The sequence below is a fragment of the Suncus etruscus genome, chromosome 2 (assembly GCF_024139225.1).
Source record: "Suncus etruscus isolate mSunEtr1 chromosome 2, mSunEtr1.pri.cur, whole genome shotgun sequence".
NCBI classification, from domain to species: domain Eukaryota; kingdom Metazoa; phylum Chordata; class Mammalia; order Eulipotyphla; family Soricidae; genus Suncus; species Suncus etruscus.
The window spans coordinates 18,280,162-18,294,472 of NC_064849.1; the positions used below are offsets into that span (position 1 = coordinate 18,280,162).

The 14,311-nt window shown below is 56.7% G+C and overlaps 1 protein-coding gene across 1 annotated transcript in view; it reads right to left on the reverse strand.

Moving 5' to 3' along the window:
• Positions 1-14,311, reverse strand: part of DGKD (diacylglycerol kinase delta) — a 69,974-nt gene that overhangs the window by 1,246 nt on the left and 54,417 nt on the right. The window contains exons 10-29 of the mRNA XM_049769352.1: positions 12,948-13,056; positions 11,451-11,590; positions 11,257-11,341; positions 10,440-10,534; positions 10,242-10,341; positions 9,892-10,165; positions 9,131-9,274; positions 8,506-8,634; positions 7,512-7,608; positions 6,747-6,857; positions 6,419-6,515; positions 6,225-6,332; positions 5,891-6,004; positions 5,330-5,464; positions 4,740-4,891; positions 3,788-3,899; positions 3,316-3,408; positions 2,771-2,890; positions 942-1,059; positions 162-292 (exon numbers count right to left, since the gene is read on the reverse strand). Coding sequence (XP_049625309.1) covers positions 162-292; positions 942-1,059; positions 2,771-2,890; positions 3,316-3,408; positions 3,788-3,899; positions 4,740-4,891; positions 5,330-5,464; positions 5,891-6,004; positions 6,225-6,332; positions 6,419-6,515; positions 6,747-6,857; positions 7,512-7,608; positions 8,506-8,634; positions 9,131-9,274; positions 9,892-10,165; positions 10,242-10,341; positions 10,440-10,534; positions 11,257-11,341; positions 11,451-11,590; positions 12,948-13,056 — 2,464 coding nt within the window. The remainder of the gene's footprint in view (positions 1-161; positions 293-941; positions 1,060-2,770; positions 2,891-3,315; positions 3,409-3,787; positions 3,900-4,739; positions 4,892-5,329; positions 5,465-5,890; positions 6,005-6,224; positions 6,333-6,418; positions 6,516-6,746; positions 6,858-7,511; positions 7,609-8,505; positions 8,635-9,130; positions 9,275-9,891; positions 10,166-10,241; positions 10,342-10,439; positions 10,535-11,256; positions 11,342-11,450; positions 11,591-12,947; positions 13,057-14,311) is intronic.

The following is a 14,311-nucleotide window of genomic DNA, read 5'->3' on the forward strand; positions in this document are numbered from 1 at the left end:
GTTCTGCTCAGCCCAGGCCCCTCTGCTAAGCCAGGGACCGTGCGAAGGTTCTGCTGACCCCAGGAGTCATGCAGACACACGCGTATCCCAAGGGGATAACAGACTAGGGGACGCAGGCCACAGAGAGGACCCACTGGGTTCTGGGGGCACTGGGCAGTTACCTTGAGGTCCCTTCGCTCCAGGTGCAGGAGTTCAGAGCCCCGGATGTCATGACGCATAAAGGTGTCCTTGTATTCACAGAGGCTCAAGCGCTCCAGCCAGGCCGCCACCTCCTCCGGCCCCCATAGGTGTGCTGCGAAGGGTGGAAACCACAACGCTGAATGCCTGACACCCACAAGAGGCGGCAGCGCCCGACAACCTAACCCAACACCCAGCAGCAGGCGCCCTCCCACTAGGCTGGTGCCCCCCCCCCACACACACACACATACCGAGTGGACACCCCCTTCCCTCAGTGCAGTGCCCTCCCCTGCTCAGGGCCAGCAGCAGGCCAGAGATCAGGGTCCCAGACAAGGAACAAGGACACTATTGCAGCAAGCAGAGGGCAGAAATTCACCGACTCTGGCCACTATGGGGAACCATCCCCACCCAGAGGCAGCAGAGGACGGCCATGCTGAGGATGACATGACACCACGTGGAACCCGGGTTTATTCTGCTGAGTTCACTGCCCCAATCATAGTCCCACTCCCAGGACCCCAAGCAGTATCCCCAGAAGCAGACATAGTTTGTGGTCTGAGTATGGCTTTTGGTCTCTGTGTTGTCCGTCACCTCTGCTGTGCTTCACCCACACACACACCCTCTGGCAGGCAGGCAGGCAGGAGACTCTGGGTTAGTCCCAGGTCAGCACCCCGTGCCCCAGAGGCTAAGCCTGCCCACAGGTGCCGCTGGCCTGGCCCTGCTGCAGAGCCGGGGGAGCAGAGGTACAGCCTGCAGGGGACAGGTACCCGGGGCGCCCAGGCTGCTGAGTGCTTCCTTGTTCTTGTTGTTCTTCTCCTTCTTGAACTTGGGCACGAGGCGGAACTTGGCACTGCGGCTGCGCTTGGAGAGATCCAGGATGGCGTTCTAGGGGAAAGGAGAAACGGGGTGAGGCCTGCTCCCAGAGCCCATGCGCCGGGGCTCCCAATTCACCCACTCTGGGCTCTCTGGGCCTCTTCGTGGCCCGCCTTCACACCCCCTTCTTCTCCAGCTGTCTCTGTACCCCGATTCTAAGTCTGCTGGGTGGTCGCCTTTGCCACTGGCCCCACCACGCCAGTGTCAAACTTATCAGGGCCATGTGTCTCGTGTGACCAAAGCTCCCATGGGCTCTGCACACCTGGCATGAGGAGTGCAGGGGTAGCCCAGGATGTGGGTGGGGAGCCTCCACCAATGGTGCCTGTACGTGGCTGGATCTACCCATGGGCAGCCAGGGAGGTCTGAGGTCCCCTGGAGATTACCTGCTCCTCTTCCTGCCAGCCTGTCTCCCTTGATTTCTCCTTTCAGAAGCAAGGGCATGAAGGGCCGAAGGACTGAGTGTTTGAGGGGACCCATCTCCTTGTGACTTAAAAGACTCACTGAGTCTACTCCAGGGCCACAAACCTGACCCCACATGGTGCAGAGCTCCCCAAAGCTCTCAGGATGCATGCACCTGTGACACTCCTGTTGGGGGTGAATTTATTCGTTTCTAGAAAGCAACCACCTGGAACCAAAGGAACCGTCCCAGCAGCACACAGCTCTGCTGTCATGGCTCACAGTCAGATCTCACACTAGGTTCACCCACTTTGGGGGCAAGGACAAAGGGGGGCCCATGCCTGTACGTGGCTCCTGACCCTGAACTAACATTTCAATGCTCTGTTCACATTTTTTCTGGGTGAGCTTCTCAAGTCTCTGAACTGCAGTCTGAAGGACCCAAATCCCCTGAAAACCAGCTGGCGGGGCCCGAATGGCTTCATCCTATCCATGTTTTTGCTGGATTATACTTGCCAGGTCATTTTATTTTCAAGAATCAGATCATGGAGCCATCACCTTTTTCTGATTCTTGAATGACTCACTGAGGAAAAGGCCTCAGCTTGCAGAGTGGCCCCGGCCCTGTCCACCCCACCAGCTGTCTGGCCTCTACTTTACCCATCCTCCTGGGAGTAGGGAGAGGGTATAGGAATGGGAGTACGCAGTACAGACACAAGCAGGCTGTGCAGTGGTTGCCTCTGTTTCCAAAATGGTTTTAAGGCTAAACCAACCATGACCCTATGTATGACCATGAAGTTCCCAATAACCTACTGGCCACTCCCCCACTGTGTGCCCAACCCTGACTAAAGGGACATGGAGCTCCTGTCTGGATCTAGTAAGCACCAGGGTGCTGGAACTTCTAGTGTGGACATGCCATTTACAGGAATCCTGTTAGGAGAACACCACATGGAAAAGACCCAGATAGAGAACACAAATCAGATGGAACAGCAGATGGAAGATCAAACATCAAAACAAACCAAGGGGAAGTGCAGGATCTGCCTAATCTCTCGGTCATCTGGGGGCCAACGAGCTCTGCTGGGAGCACAAAGGCGCCCAGCCATCTGCAGGCAGCAACACCTCCAAACACACAGCCCAAACAGCGACACTGCTAAGACAAGCTGCAGCCCCTGCACATTTGAGGGATTGAGCAAGCAAGAGACCACGGCTATGTCCACGGGCAATGCACCCTGCACCGAGGGCTGGTCTCATTCCAATGCCATGAAGGCTGTGACAAACGAGCCCAGAAGTCCCTCGGAAGGAAAGGGGCAGCGGCCAGACCCTGACTACGCACCTCGTCGTCTCCTGGCTCCTGGGACTGGCACAGCCAGGGCGTGTCCATCAGCTTCCTGAGCTGCTGGTCCATCTCCGTGAGCGCAGCTCCCAGACGCTCCTTCTGGGGAGGGTCTAGCTGCTGCTTGGGCAGAGGAGAGACAAGGATGGCCATCAGGAGCCAGGCAGGGCAGCGAGGACTTTGTACTCACACCAGATAAGCTGCAGAGCCGGGCTCAGAAATTCCCAAACGAGTGAATGACTAAGGAGGGTTGGGTGTGAGCAACTGTGTGGGTGGGTGGGTGCATAAATGGGTGAGTGTGTGCGTGAGCCTGCACAAGGGGCATCACAGGGTGGACACTATCCCCATCCTGGCACATGCTCACAGCCAGGTCAGCCCTCGGGTTCTCCCAGTCCATCTGAACTGCTGTTCAGTTTTGCAGAACAGGGGAGGAGCAGGTGCTCCCAGCATAGGCTATGGTAAGCTGGCGCTACTGCCATGGTCTAAGCATCCCCCCAGCTCAAAGATGACAACCTGGGGGGCCAGTGCCCGCAGCACCCACTCACCAGGGCCATCTTCCCGGCCAGCAGCAGTTCCGTTTCGCTGCGCAGTGCCTTCACATTGCTCACCATCTCCAGGACGCTGCTGCACGGGAGGCCCTGGGGAGACAGAGATGATGTGGGGTAAGGGAACACCATAGAGGAGGACACTGAAAGGACTCTAATGGGGCCACTGTTGGGAGGGTAGAGGAACACAATGAGGCAAAGTGCAAGTGGCGGGGGGACTGTCTAGAGCAGTGATGGCTAACCTTTTTGAGCCTGCGTGTCCAAACTGCTGCACAAAACCAAAGAATTTCCTCAAAAGTGCCAGCACGTCAATTAAATCTTAGTAACAAGATTTTAGTATCTAAAAACTATGGGCACGCGCTGCATATCTTAATTGCGGACCTTCCCACATGCCAGCTGCAAGGCCTTCGCATGTCATGAGTTTGCCATCATGATCTAGAGGGTGGGAGGAACAGGTGGGACGTGCAGGTACCTCTGAGCTCCGGGGTCTTCCGTACACCCGCTCCATGGCCTTGGAGCTGGCGTTGACGGCATGAGCCAGCTCCTGTTCCATGTCCCGGTGCGACAGCGCGACCTCCCGGATGCTACAGGACATGATACTGACGTCAGGCTAGATTCAGAACCAGCATGACTCCACCCAGCAGACACATGGGCCCAAGTACGTCCTAGGGAGCATGGACCCCCCCCCCCCCCACAGTGAGCACACGGGCCTGGTATGCCCCAGGGAACATGGCTCGACTACAGGGAACACACAGACCCAGATCTGTCCTAGGGAAGGTCTTGCCCCTTTAAACAGGGAGCTGCCAGCACCCCACCCTCTGAGGGGTACACGCAGACCCACCCACACCCTGGCTGGGTGTATGACCAGGGGACATATGTATGTCTAGGGGACACCCTGGGTCTAACAGGTCAAGGTTAACAACAGAAATCTGGCTGGGGATGGGGATAGTCATGGGGTGCCCCATGCAGAGAAGCAGAGAGAGCACTGGGACACAGGAGCAGTGACTGTGGGTGCCCAGTGCTAAGGGGACAGCTGTAGGAATTCCCTCTTGCTTAGAAGCAGAGACTGAGCCACTATCAGGAAAGGGCAGATGGGAGAGAAGGTGATTACTGGGGGTGGGGGAAGGAGAGGGAGACAAGAGAAAGAATAGGGGAGGTAGATGAGAGGGAGTAGAAGGAGGAGGAGGAGGAGAGAGAAGTGACTGGGAGGGGCATTGGATGCAGCAGCATTGAAGGTGCTGGATGGAGGAGGAAGAGAGGGACTGTGAGACAAACAGAGCTGGGGGAGCCGAAGCAGGAGGCCCCTGAACTGGTGCTGGTTGAAGGTGCTGGTGGGAGGCAGGAGGCAGCTTCCATAGACACAGGCTTAGCCCTTGCTCGAGACCCTGTGGGACCAGGAGCTGGGTGAGGCCTCCACCACCAACCTGTGGATGAGGGCTCCCGCCGCCTGCCCAAACTGGTCCATCTGGGTTGCCTCTTCCTCGGAAAGGATTTCAGGGTGCAGAGAGAAGGAGGGGGGACGCGGCAGCTCACACTTCTGCTTGTCTTCCCAGGATTTCAGGGTGCTCTCAAATGCCTGGGCACAAGAAGCAGAGTCATGCCTGCTCCCTCACCACCAACCCCTGAGAGGATTCTATGTGGCTAACAGTGCATGGACCGCTAGACATGGTCAGGCAACAGCCAGCAAGGGGGCATTATGGGGCCGGAGGGGGGATAGGGTTGATCTAGAAACTTCTGCTACCTTCACATAAACGTTACATCAAAAAGACAAAACTATTCTTGGGAGGGGAAAAAAAAAAACACCTGACTCTTTTTTTAGAAAGTGTACAGGTTTCTAACTGATGTGCTCTCAAGTGTAAACAGGTATCTCCAAATGTATAGGTGTACCCACAGTTGTATGAACAGGTGTACACACAGGTGTGCCCAGGTCTATGCACAGTTGTGCTCTGTGAGATGAACAGGTGTGTGCCATGTGCCCAGGTGAGCCCTGGGACTGTGTGGCAGCGCTTCTCACCCTGTCCCTGGTAAGCGTCTGTGCCCGGTTCTTGTGGACGATGCGGATATACCCCGGGGGCTGGATCCAGGCCTCGCCGTCCACCTGCACAGGGACACCCTCGTCTCCCAGGATGGAGATCTTCACAGTTCGACACTAGGGCAAACAACACAGCCAATCACAGGGGTGGCACCACACCCATAGCCCACCATTGTCCAGGGACAGTTTGGGCCCAGCAACACCCAGAAAATCCCCATCAGAGACCCCCAACCACTTTCTGGGCAAGAACTAATCAGTGCTCTACAGGACTCCTGGCTCCTGTGGAAGGAGGCACCATGGGTCTGGGGGTCTCTGTCCCTCACCAGAGGGAAAGGGGAACCTGCCCGCCTAGTGGGGGGGCCACATCCATGACATCCCTGCCTAAGGACCCAGCCCTTCTCATGCAGGGTCCCAGTGGGGTAGACACAGGCAGCACCTCAAAGAGTGCAGGGTATGCGGGCAGGAAGCCAATGGGACCCGATTCTACAATTCTAGCCAGTAAAAGGACGTAGGGTCAGGTTCAACAGTGAGCTGGGGCTTCACCTGGGCAATGCGGTGGTGCTGCAGCCGGATGACCCGGGAGACTGCCATCTGCATGCTGCCGAACACGGCAACCACCTCCAGGATCTTGTCGTCGAAGGATGGGGCTGCAAAAGTCTAACAAGCCGAGCCTGAGCTAGGGGCATCCTCACAGCTCCACACACAGTGAGATGCACCCCCACTCATCTTGGCAACCCCAAACAACAAGACCGCCTCCTCAAAGCCTTCCCAGACTGCTCAGTTGGGCAAGGTCAGAAAATCTGCCATGATCAGTGTCTACCACCACCCACCGCATCTACAAGGTCCCCCACCCCCACCGCCCTGAGCCCCCACGTACATCATCTTCCTTGGTACCACCCCAGAAGTTGGTCCCTCCGGCGTAGCTGGGAATGTTGAGGACTGCGATGCCCTGGAGGCTGGGCAGGGGGATGGGTCGCCCATCGCACTGAGAGAGAGAAGGGCCAGGGTCAGCAGCACCCAAAGGAGAGAGAGAGAGTAGGGGGAAACCAGGACAGGGAGGGGCCACCTCACCTCCAGCAGCACCTTCTGCTCCAGGTTCCGGTAGGTTCTATGCAGCAGCTCCTTAGTGCCCAGCACCCCATACCACATCATGTTCTTGGTGCGGCTCCTAAGCACAGCACAGTGGCATGAGTGAGCATGTGTCCCGCTGTGGAGGCTCTGGGCAGCCATGGCCCATCAGGGACTACACGAGGTCCTCCTAAGAAGTCACTTCCAGGACAGCTGATGTCCTGGGGTTGAGCAAAGAGCCCCAACCTGCCTCACCCTGGGGATAGATCCTGGGCTGTGCCCCAGAATCCACTCTCTGTTCCCCTCAGTCACCCACAGTCCCAGGACTTGCCTGCACTTCTCGGGGTGCTCATCTCTCTTGTTGTTGAAGTCCAGTGAGATCTTCGCATCCAGCCCGATGCCAAAGTAGTTGTTCATGACGCACTTTTCAGTGTAACAGTCGCTGTGGGAGCATAAAGCCATGTCAGCCTATGGCCCTTGCTGCCCGGCACGTGTCCCTGTGGGCCCACAGAGCCAGTTTCCAGCTCTGCCGAGATCCAGCTCACATGCCCCCTACGACCCCTCTGAGCTCCAGATGTGAGTGGAGCTGGAGCAGGGAGACCAGTGGTTCTAAGTAGGAGGGGAGAAAAGGCCTCCAGATCAGCACAGGCAAAACCCTCAGAGTTCCAAGAGAAGCAGCCTGAGGACATGGCTGGGCACAGAGGGGCCAGCCACAGGTCCCAATAACTCAATTGCTCGTGGGGTCCATGGGGTTAGAGCGGACACCTGAGCATGAGGCCCCTTTCCCGACAGTCTCATGGTACAGAGAAAAAACCCTTGTGAGCTGCTTTGGTAATGCCCAAGGACCCATGGGCTGCACAGGAAAGTGTGTGAGACGGTGGGAGGGAGTCCCTCCTCCATCCAGCCTCCTGTACCACCTTCTATAAGCCTCAGACAGACTGCATGACCCTCACAAACAGCAGAAAAAACTGCTGGGAAGAGGTTTCTCATGGCCCAACCTACTCCAGATACAGTGGAAGACCCACTTCAACACTCAGCAGGGATCGCAGCTGAAGAAAGGCCAGGCAGTGAGCCCTCTTCAGGGGCTGCTACTCACAGGTTCTCGGGCTCCGTGCTGAAGGGGTCTGCGTTAATCAGCAGACGACTGATGACAGAGCCTCCCGGCAATGACCCAGACATCCCTGGACGCACAGCTGTAGAAAAAGGAGACGGGATAAGGTGGGGAGAAGAGAGGGGCTGTGCCCAAACATCCCAGCAATGAGTCAGACATCCCAGGAATAAGCTAGACATCCTGGCCACACAGCTGTGGAGGCAGGGGACAGAGGAGAGGAGCTGACAATGATTCAGACTTCCTAGGCCACACGGCTGCAGGGCAGAGGACAGGAGCCAGAGTCTTTGAGCCATCAGAGCATCCCAATCTCAGTCAGTACCACTGAGGCAGTGTGTGACCCTCACCCCAATGTCTCCTGGGGCCTCAGGTGAAACCCTCCTGATCTGAGTCTAGTGTAGACCAGGCCATGAGAAGTGCCTGCTGATGCTGCAAACAGTGAGTTATGGGGATAGATACAGCTGGGCCAGGACATGTGAACTAGGGCCCACCTGGACTCTGCAAAGGCAGCAAATGCTCTCCAGGAACTACCCATTCGCCCATTTCCCAGGCTGAGTCCTTCCAACCCCCGGAAGCTACGAGCCACTTCCAAACCTATACGTTCCCACTAGGCAGACAGGGCTGGTGAAGAGTCCACCATCAGTTCCCAGGCCCACCCCATGAACCAGCCTTTGCTCCTTAGGAAAGTCCTGAGGAAGCTCCCCACAAACAAGAACCCCACAAGGAAAGTGGTTTCCACTTTACCCTGGGAGAACGAGCTCCTGGCAGGCAATGTTCCTCTCTCTTACACAGCAGTGTCGTCCCCCTCCTCCCATTTTACACAAGAATACTCCTTCTAACCTGCAGTCCCTTCCCAAAACATCCCCTGGGTCTGTGGAGACTGGAAAAGACCTCTCCTGGACAGAGCTCTGACTGCCCCAGCAATGGCCCTGCCTGTTTCCCCTCCACTTTCCTCCCCACCCCCAGTGCCAGGCATACTCACTGGGAAAAAGGATCTTGGTGTTGAGTGCCGGCAGGCTGTCCCGGCTTCCTGTCTGGGGTGGAAGGGATGCAGAGCTGCCCAGGGATAAGCTTCCTTTGCTCATCAGCTTCTCACAGGGGGACCTGGACACTGCAAGAGAGGACAGGCTGGGCTGACCCACGGGGATTCATCAGCACTGGGAGGAAGGCGTGAGGACAGGCAGGCCATAGAAACAGTCCTGTCGAGAGTGAGGTAGAGGTGTCCAGAGGAGGGACTGATGGGCTGGATGAGGCAGGAGCACAGTGGGCACAGATCAAGCAGGAGTCCCAGGCAGGGGTGGCCAACAGGAAGCTATCAGCACCTATGTCATATGTGCGTGCAGTCTGAGATAGGTGTGGTGAGAGGACTTCATGGAGACCTAGAGGTACCAGACAATGGGGGGGGGGGGGCACCTGTCCCTCATAGGACATCTGTGGTGACAGGCATGGGGACAAGATATTCTCACAGAGAGTTGGAGAAGTAGGAGGCATTCAGTGGGGTCTGGCAGCTGCAGTCAGGGGACCACAGCTCTGAGGGGGTGTGCGGAGAGTTTCCCAGACCCCACCCATCTACGCTGCCTGTCCTTTCAGCCAGCAAGTGGTTATACCTTTACGAAGGCTTCGGGCCTTGGCACTGCCACTCTCACCCTGGCCAGGGCCCAGCCTGTCGGAGGGCAATAGGTCCTTCTTGTCCGATAGCCCCAGGAGAAAGCTCTCCTGTTCCTGCGTCTGCGCGTTCTGTTCATCCACAGCTGCAGGGAAGGAGAGCTGCAGCAGCTGGCCCAAGTGGCCCCTCAAGGGGCTCAGCCCCCCGACTCCCACCCAGCACACAAGTGAGGCCAAGAGGAGGTGGGAGGTACAATGTGTGCAGGACCAGGGGAGAAGACAGGGGAGGGGAGCCCTCTGAGATAGACCCAAAGGGGAGGGTCCCATCAGGACCATTTCCCTCACATGCTCTGCCTTTCTTGGGAGGCACCTTTCCCCCAGGGTAGGCCTTCCCAGTTCTGATGTCCACCCAGGATCCCAGGGTTTTCCTTCAGACATGAAACTGGTGTACTGGGAGATAGGCCTACACACACGTGATAAAAGGGATCCAATGGAGGCCCTGACTCCCACGTGCCTCAGGAAGGATGGCCTAAGTGTGCGTGTATGTAGGTATGCATGATTTGTGTGTGTGTCCATGTGCCTGGCTACGTACATGTGCATGCCTGGACATATAAGTAATTTTTATGCATTCCTAGGTGCATGTTTCATTGTCTAGCTGTGTGTGTGTGTGTGTGTGTGTGTACCTGCTGGGCTGTGCATGCCCGGGTATATGAGGGTGCAAGTGTGATGCCAGGCCATGAGTGTGGCACACTTGCAGCAGTACCTCGCTCTGTGTGCTCTATGATCTGGCGGATGGCCTTCTTCAGGCTGTTGGCTCTCAACATGAGCTGTTCGCGGGGCCGGAAGATCTGCGGACGGGCAGAGCACGCCGAGCCGAGGGGCCGGTCCCCAGCGGAGCTGCAGCTGCCACCTGTGCCTTCGCCGTCCTCCACCTCCTCTGCAATGGTCGGGGGTGGTGTGGGCAGAGAAGATGTGGCCTGGGACTCGTCGTCCAGGGTCTTGAGCAGAGAATCCAGCTTCTCCTTCAGAACAGAGCACTGGAGAGAAGACAAAGAGACAGAGGTTCGCATGCAACTCTGCCCACAGCCCTGCCCAGGAGTCCCTGAGACCCACCTTCTTGGCCATGTCCTCTGACTCCTCTGAGCTCTCTGTCGCCCTCTCATAAGCCTTGCCCACTCGTGCCACGAAGTCCTTGACCGTCTCACAGAGCACCCTAAGGGAATAGGCACCGGAGGTTCTCAGGGGCCCTTCTGGCCGGGGATAGGCACCCAGCCATGGCACGATCACCGAGATCCCAGTCACAAAACTCACTTGGCCGAAGAGATGACCACTGAATGCTGATCAGATGTGAGGATCTTGGAAAGGTGAGCAGCGACAGAGTCCTCGTAGAAAAGGATTTGCTGCACCTGTGACCAGGCCAGCCAGGGTAAGTCAGGGTGCCAGGCACAGCACCCGCCATTCAGCGGGCGCCACTCACTATGCATGAGCACCCTTGCAGTCACTACTCCGTGCATCTAGAACCCAGGCCCCTCACTTCGAGCCCGGATCTGTGGCTTATGCAGAACCATGCACACCCAGGTTACCAACTCCATCTGTCCTGAAGCCAGCTCAGGGCCACCCTTTCCCAGCCACTGACACGCCTACCCACCTTCTCCCCAGGCCTGGCCACAAGCCACATGTGCCAGAACAGCCTCCATCCTCCAACAGGACAACTGCTCTCCACACCAGAGCCTGGCATCTTGCTCGGTGGCTGTAGCCTGCCATGCCCTGGCTCCCTGACTTTGCCCCAGATATGCTGGCTTCCAGCTCAGCAACTTCAGTGCCTGCTACAGGTGGGACTTAGCTATGTCAGCATCACCAGCCTGGATGTGGCATGGGAAGGCATAATCTGGCTTTGTAGGCAACAGTGTGAATAGGAAGTCCCACAAGGAAGAGAGAAAAGTTCTCAAGCTAAGTGTGGAGAGTTCCTGAGGTCAGGCCTGCAGCTGGGGGGTGGAGCCCTTAGAAAATTTTGCCCCAAAGTCCTGGGGTTGCCCCAAGAGAGCCCCAGGCCCCTGGGCTTCCCATCTAGCCTGTCTGGAAGGAGCAGGACATTTTAGGGGTTGCATCCCTGCAGGCGGGACCATACCTCAGAGCCTTCGTTCCAGTCGGTGGCAGAGGTGGAGGCGGTGGCCGGCCTCGAGAGCTTCGTCTCATAGGCCATGACACTCCACCTGAGGCAGAGGTAAAGGCAGTAGTTCCGGGCTCAGGAATAGCAAGAACAGCACCATGACCGCCCACACCTTCACCCACATCTCCCAGGGCCCAGTTGTGGCCACTCACCTGTCCAGCATCTTGGTGCTGGCTCGTTCCAGCTTCTCCAAGATCTGGGGGAGCTGGGTGTCATCATCACAGGCTGAGCCCCAGCCCAGCACACGGGCCAGGTCATTCCCCGTGCCTAGTGGCAGCACACCAAGCTGACACTGCCAGAGAAAACAGACCCAGTGTGAGGTACAGTGTCACCCCATGTGAAGCAACATGTCACCTGTGGGCAGAGGAGCTGAGAGAGCAGGTGAGCCTATAAATAGCCCAGACACAGACAGATCCTGCCTGCTCTGACATCATTTGGGCCAGTCTAGGCCTCACTGTCCAACCTCAGATCCCTTCACACTAAGAGCACAAATCGACCACCCCCCCACAAAGATCTTCCCTAGCCACAAGCTAGGGAAAGTGTCAAGCTAGGAAAGTGTCAGTATGTGACCATTCACTGCAGATCTGAACCAAAACCCTTAGCAACAGAGGTTTAAGATTAAACACCCCAATAAATACTAGAAAGACTCGGATCTAATGGCTGTGACACACTTGACGTAGACGAGCATGTGTCTGCCATGTGCAAGGCCCAAGTTCCATCCCGAGCACCACATGCTCACCATCCCAGTACCACCTGGTCCTGGTGGCACCTCCAGCATCCCTGGGCCTGGGTACAGAGCCAGGAGAACTTCTTGGGGTGGTTCCTCTGCCAAATGCAATAATCTGGGGCCAGAGTGAGATTATACCGGGAGAGTGCTTCCCTTACATACAGCTAACATGGGTTCAGTCCCCAGCATCCTGTATGGTTCCCCAAGGCTGCCATAAATGACTCCTGAGTGAAGAGCCAGAAGTAACCCCTAAGCACAGCCAACTGTGACCCAAAAGCTAAAACAAAATATCCACACTCAGCTCAATGACATGCAGGCCGTGGACAGGATAAGGAGCCCAGGCTGAAACATGACACCCTAGACTCCTAACTTTGACACGGGACAAAAGGTGGAGACAGGAGCAGCACATAGAGGGAGATGGTCACTTGGAACGAGACTACCTCCTCACTACCAAAAGCAGGGGCCTTCTCACAGAACCCGGAAGTGCTGTGTGGGGCTCCCAGACCAGTCTGTGGGACCATCCAGCCCCAGCTATGCAGTCCCAGAGGGATCAACCCCCAGCTGCTAAGGTCCCAGAAAGACACTATGTAGACACATGCAAGTCTCCCCTGAGGCAGGATTAAGTGTCGACTGCTGTGCCCTGGGCTTTGTCCTGTGTCCAGAACCTTCCAGTGTGGTGAGAGCTGAACTCTAGCAGTGCCACAGGCCTCGCCCTGGTCTATGTACTTGTTTCAAGATACCAGTAACCTTGATGCTCATTTAACCCGAACTCAGCCTCACAGCTTCATTTCCATCTTCGCACATGCAGGAGGTGCCCATTAGTGCAAGGGTTCCCTGGGCCCCGGGGTCAGCTTCCGGCTATTCTCATCCCAGTCTGGGGAGAGGCACTACTAGGGACATGGTGGCCCCGGGAACTAAATACCTGTTTGTGAAGGTTGAGGTTGTCAATCTCAGAGAGGACCCAGCCAACGCTGCCGTCCCCGCCGCATACCAGAATCCGGAAGGTGTCAAACTTCTGGAACAGGCGCAAGCTACAGAGAAGAGCCAGAGCTGTGAATAAGGGCTGGGCCCAACCATATTCCTGTGCTGACCATCATTGGGACCCCCTACTCCCCACATCTGGTATCTCTCAGCTCTGTGAATGTTGGAACCCACTGCAGGGAGGCTTCCCCTGCAGCCTTGCTCCTACTTTTGCCTGGAAGTCCCACGCACCCTCTTCTTAGTCTGGTTTGGGAAAACACTGATACCTCAGTCTATCTGACAAGGCCCTTCTCAGGTTCTGTGTCCTGCCATGTGGCCCCAAGGGAGGACGCACAGCAAAGGCCTTGTCTCCAGCCTGGGAGACCCTTAAAAAGATCACAAGCAGGGGGCTGAGCTGAACCCCAGACAGGAACAGGGACACTGGGGGAGGAGGGGCAGGCTGCCCTCTCTTCCTTGTGTTCTCTGGAAGAGAAGGTCAGAGCCATATCAGAAAAGAGGAAAAAGGTGGCCCTGAGGTGGCTCAGGGTGGGGAACTGCTTGTAGACGCAAGAATTATTAATTTGCCCCCCCCAGATTTCCTACACCCCCTCATCCTTTGCCACCACTATTCACTATGGGGGGATGAATCAGAGTTAGTTTCTCCCCAGCCCCCAGGCAAGCCTGTCTGCCAGGTCCCCCATGGCAGATCCAGATGCCCACAGTCCTGCCCAGAGTCCAGGCAGGAGCCCAGCACCACTGCCATCACTCCACACAGCTCCCTCTGAGCGGGCTGAGGCGTGCAGAACCTGCACTGCTGTTCTAGTCAAGGAAATCCGCCTAGACAGCTGGTGTCTGTGATTCCTCTCGGTGGCGCCCTACCACATGTGGGGACCCCACACATGGGCCTCTCTGGGAAGACTCATCTGCCTGCAGACAGTGAACTGTCTCTATAGCCCCTCTCCCTCTAGAGGGGACCACCAGGGAGGAGCCAGGCAGAGGGCAACCCTCTGGAAGCAAACATGCTGCCTAAACTCAAAAAAGCCCAGAAGTGGCGAGGCCACACACATGCTCACACAGCTGGCAGATGAGGAGGCCGCCCTATAGGCCAGGCTGCACCCTGAGTTTCGTGCCTACAAGTGCCGCATGTAGACACCCCTCCTTTCATCCTGAGGGTCACTACCTTAATGAGTGTGGGCCCAAGTCACACAGAGCTGAGGTGGAGACGTGCAGGCAATGGTGGTTAGAAAATGCAACTCTCCTTTACTATAGGATGTTTTCAAACCCATCCAATTTTTGTTTCTCTAGGAGCTGACAGTGTAAGCCTCA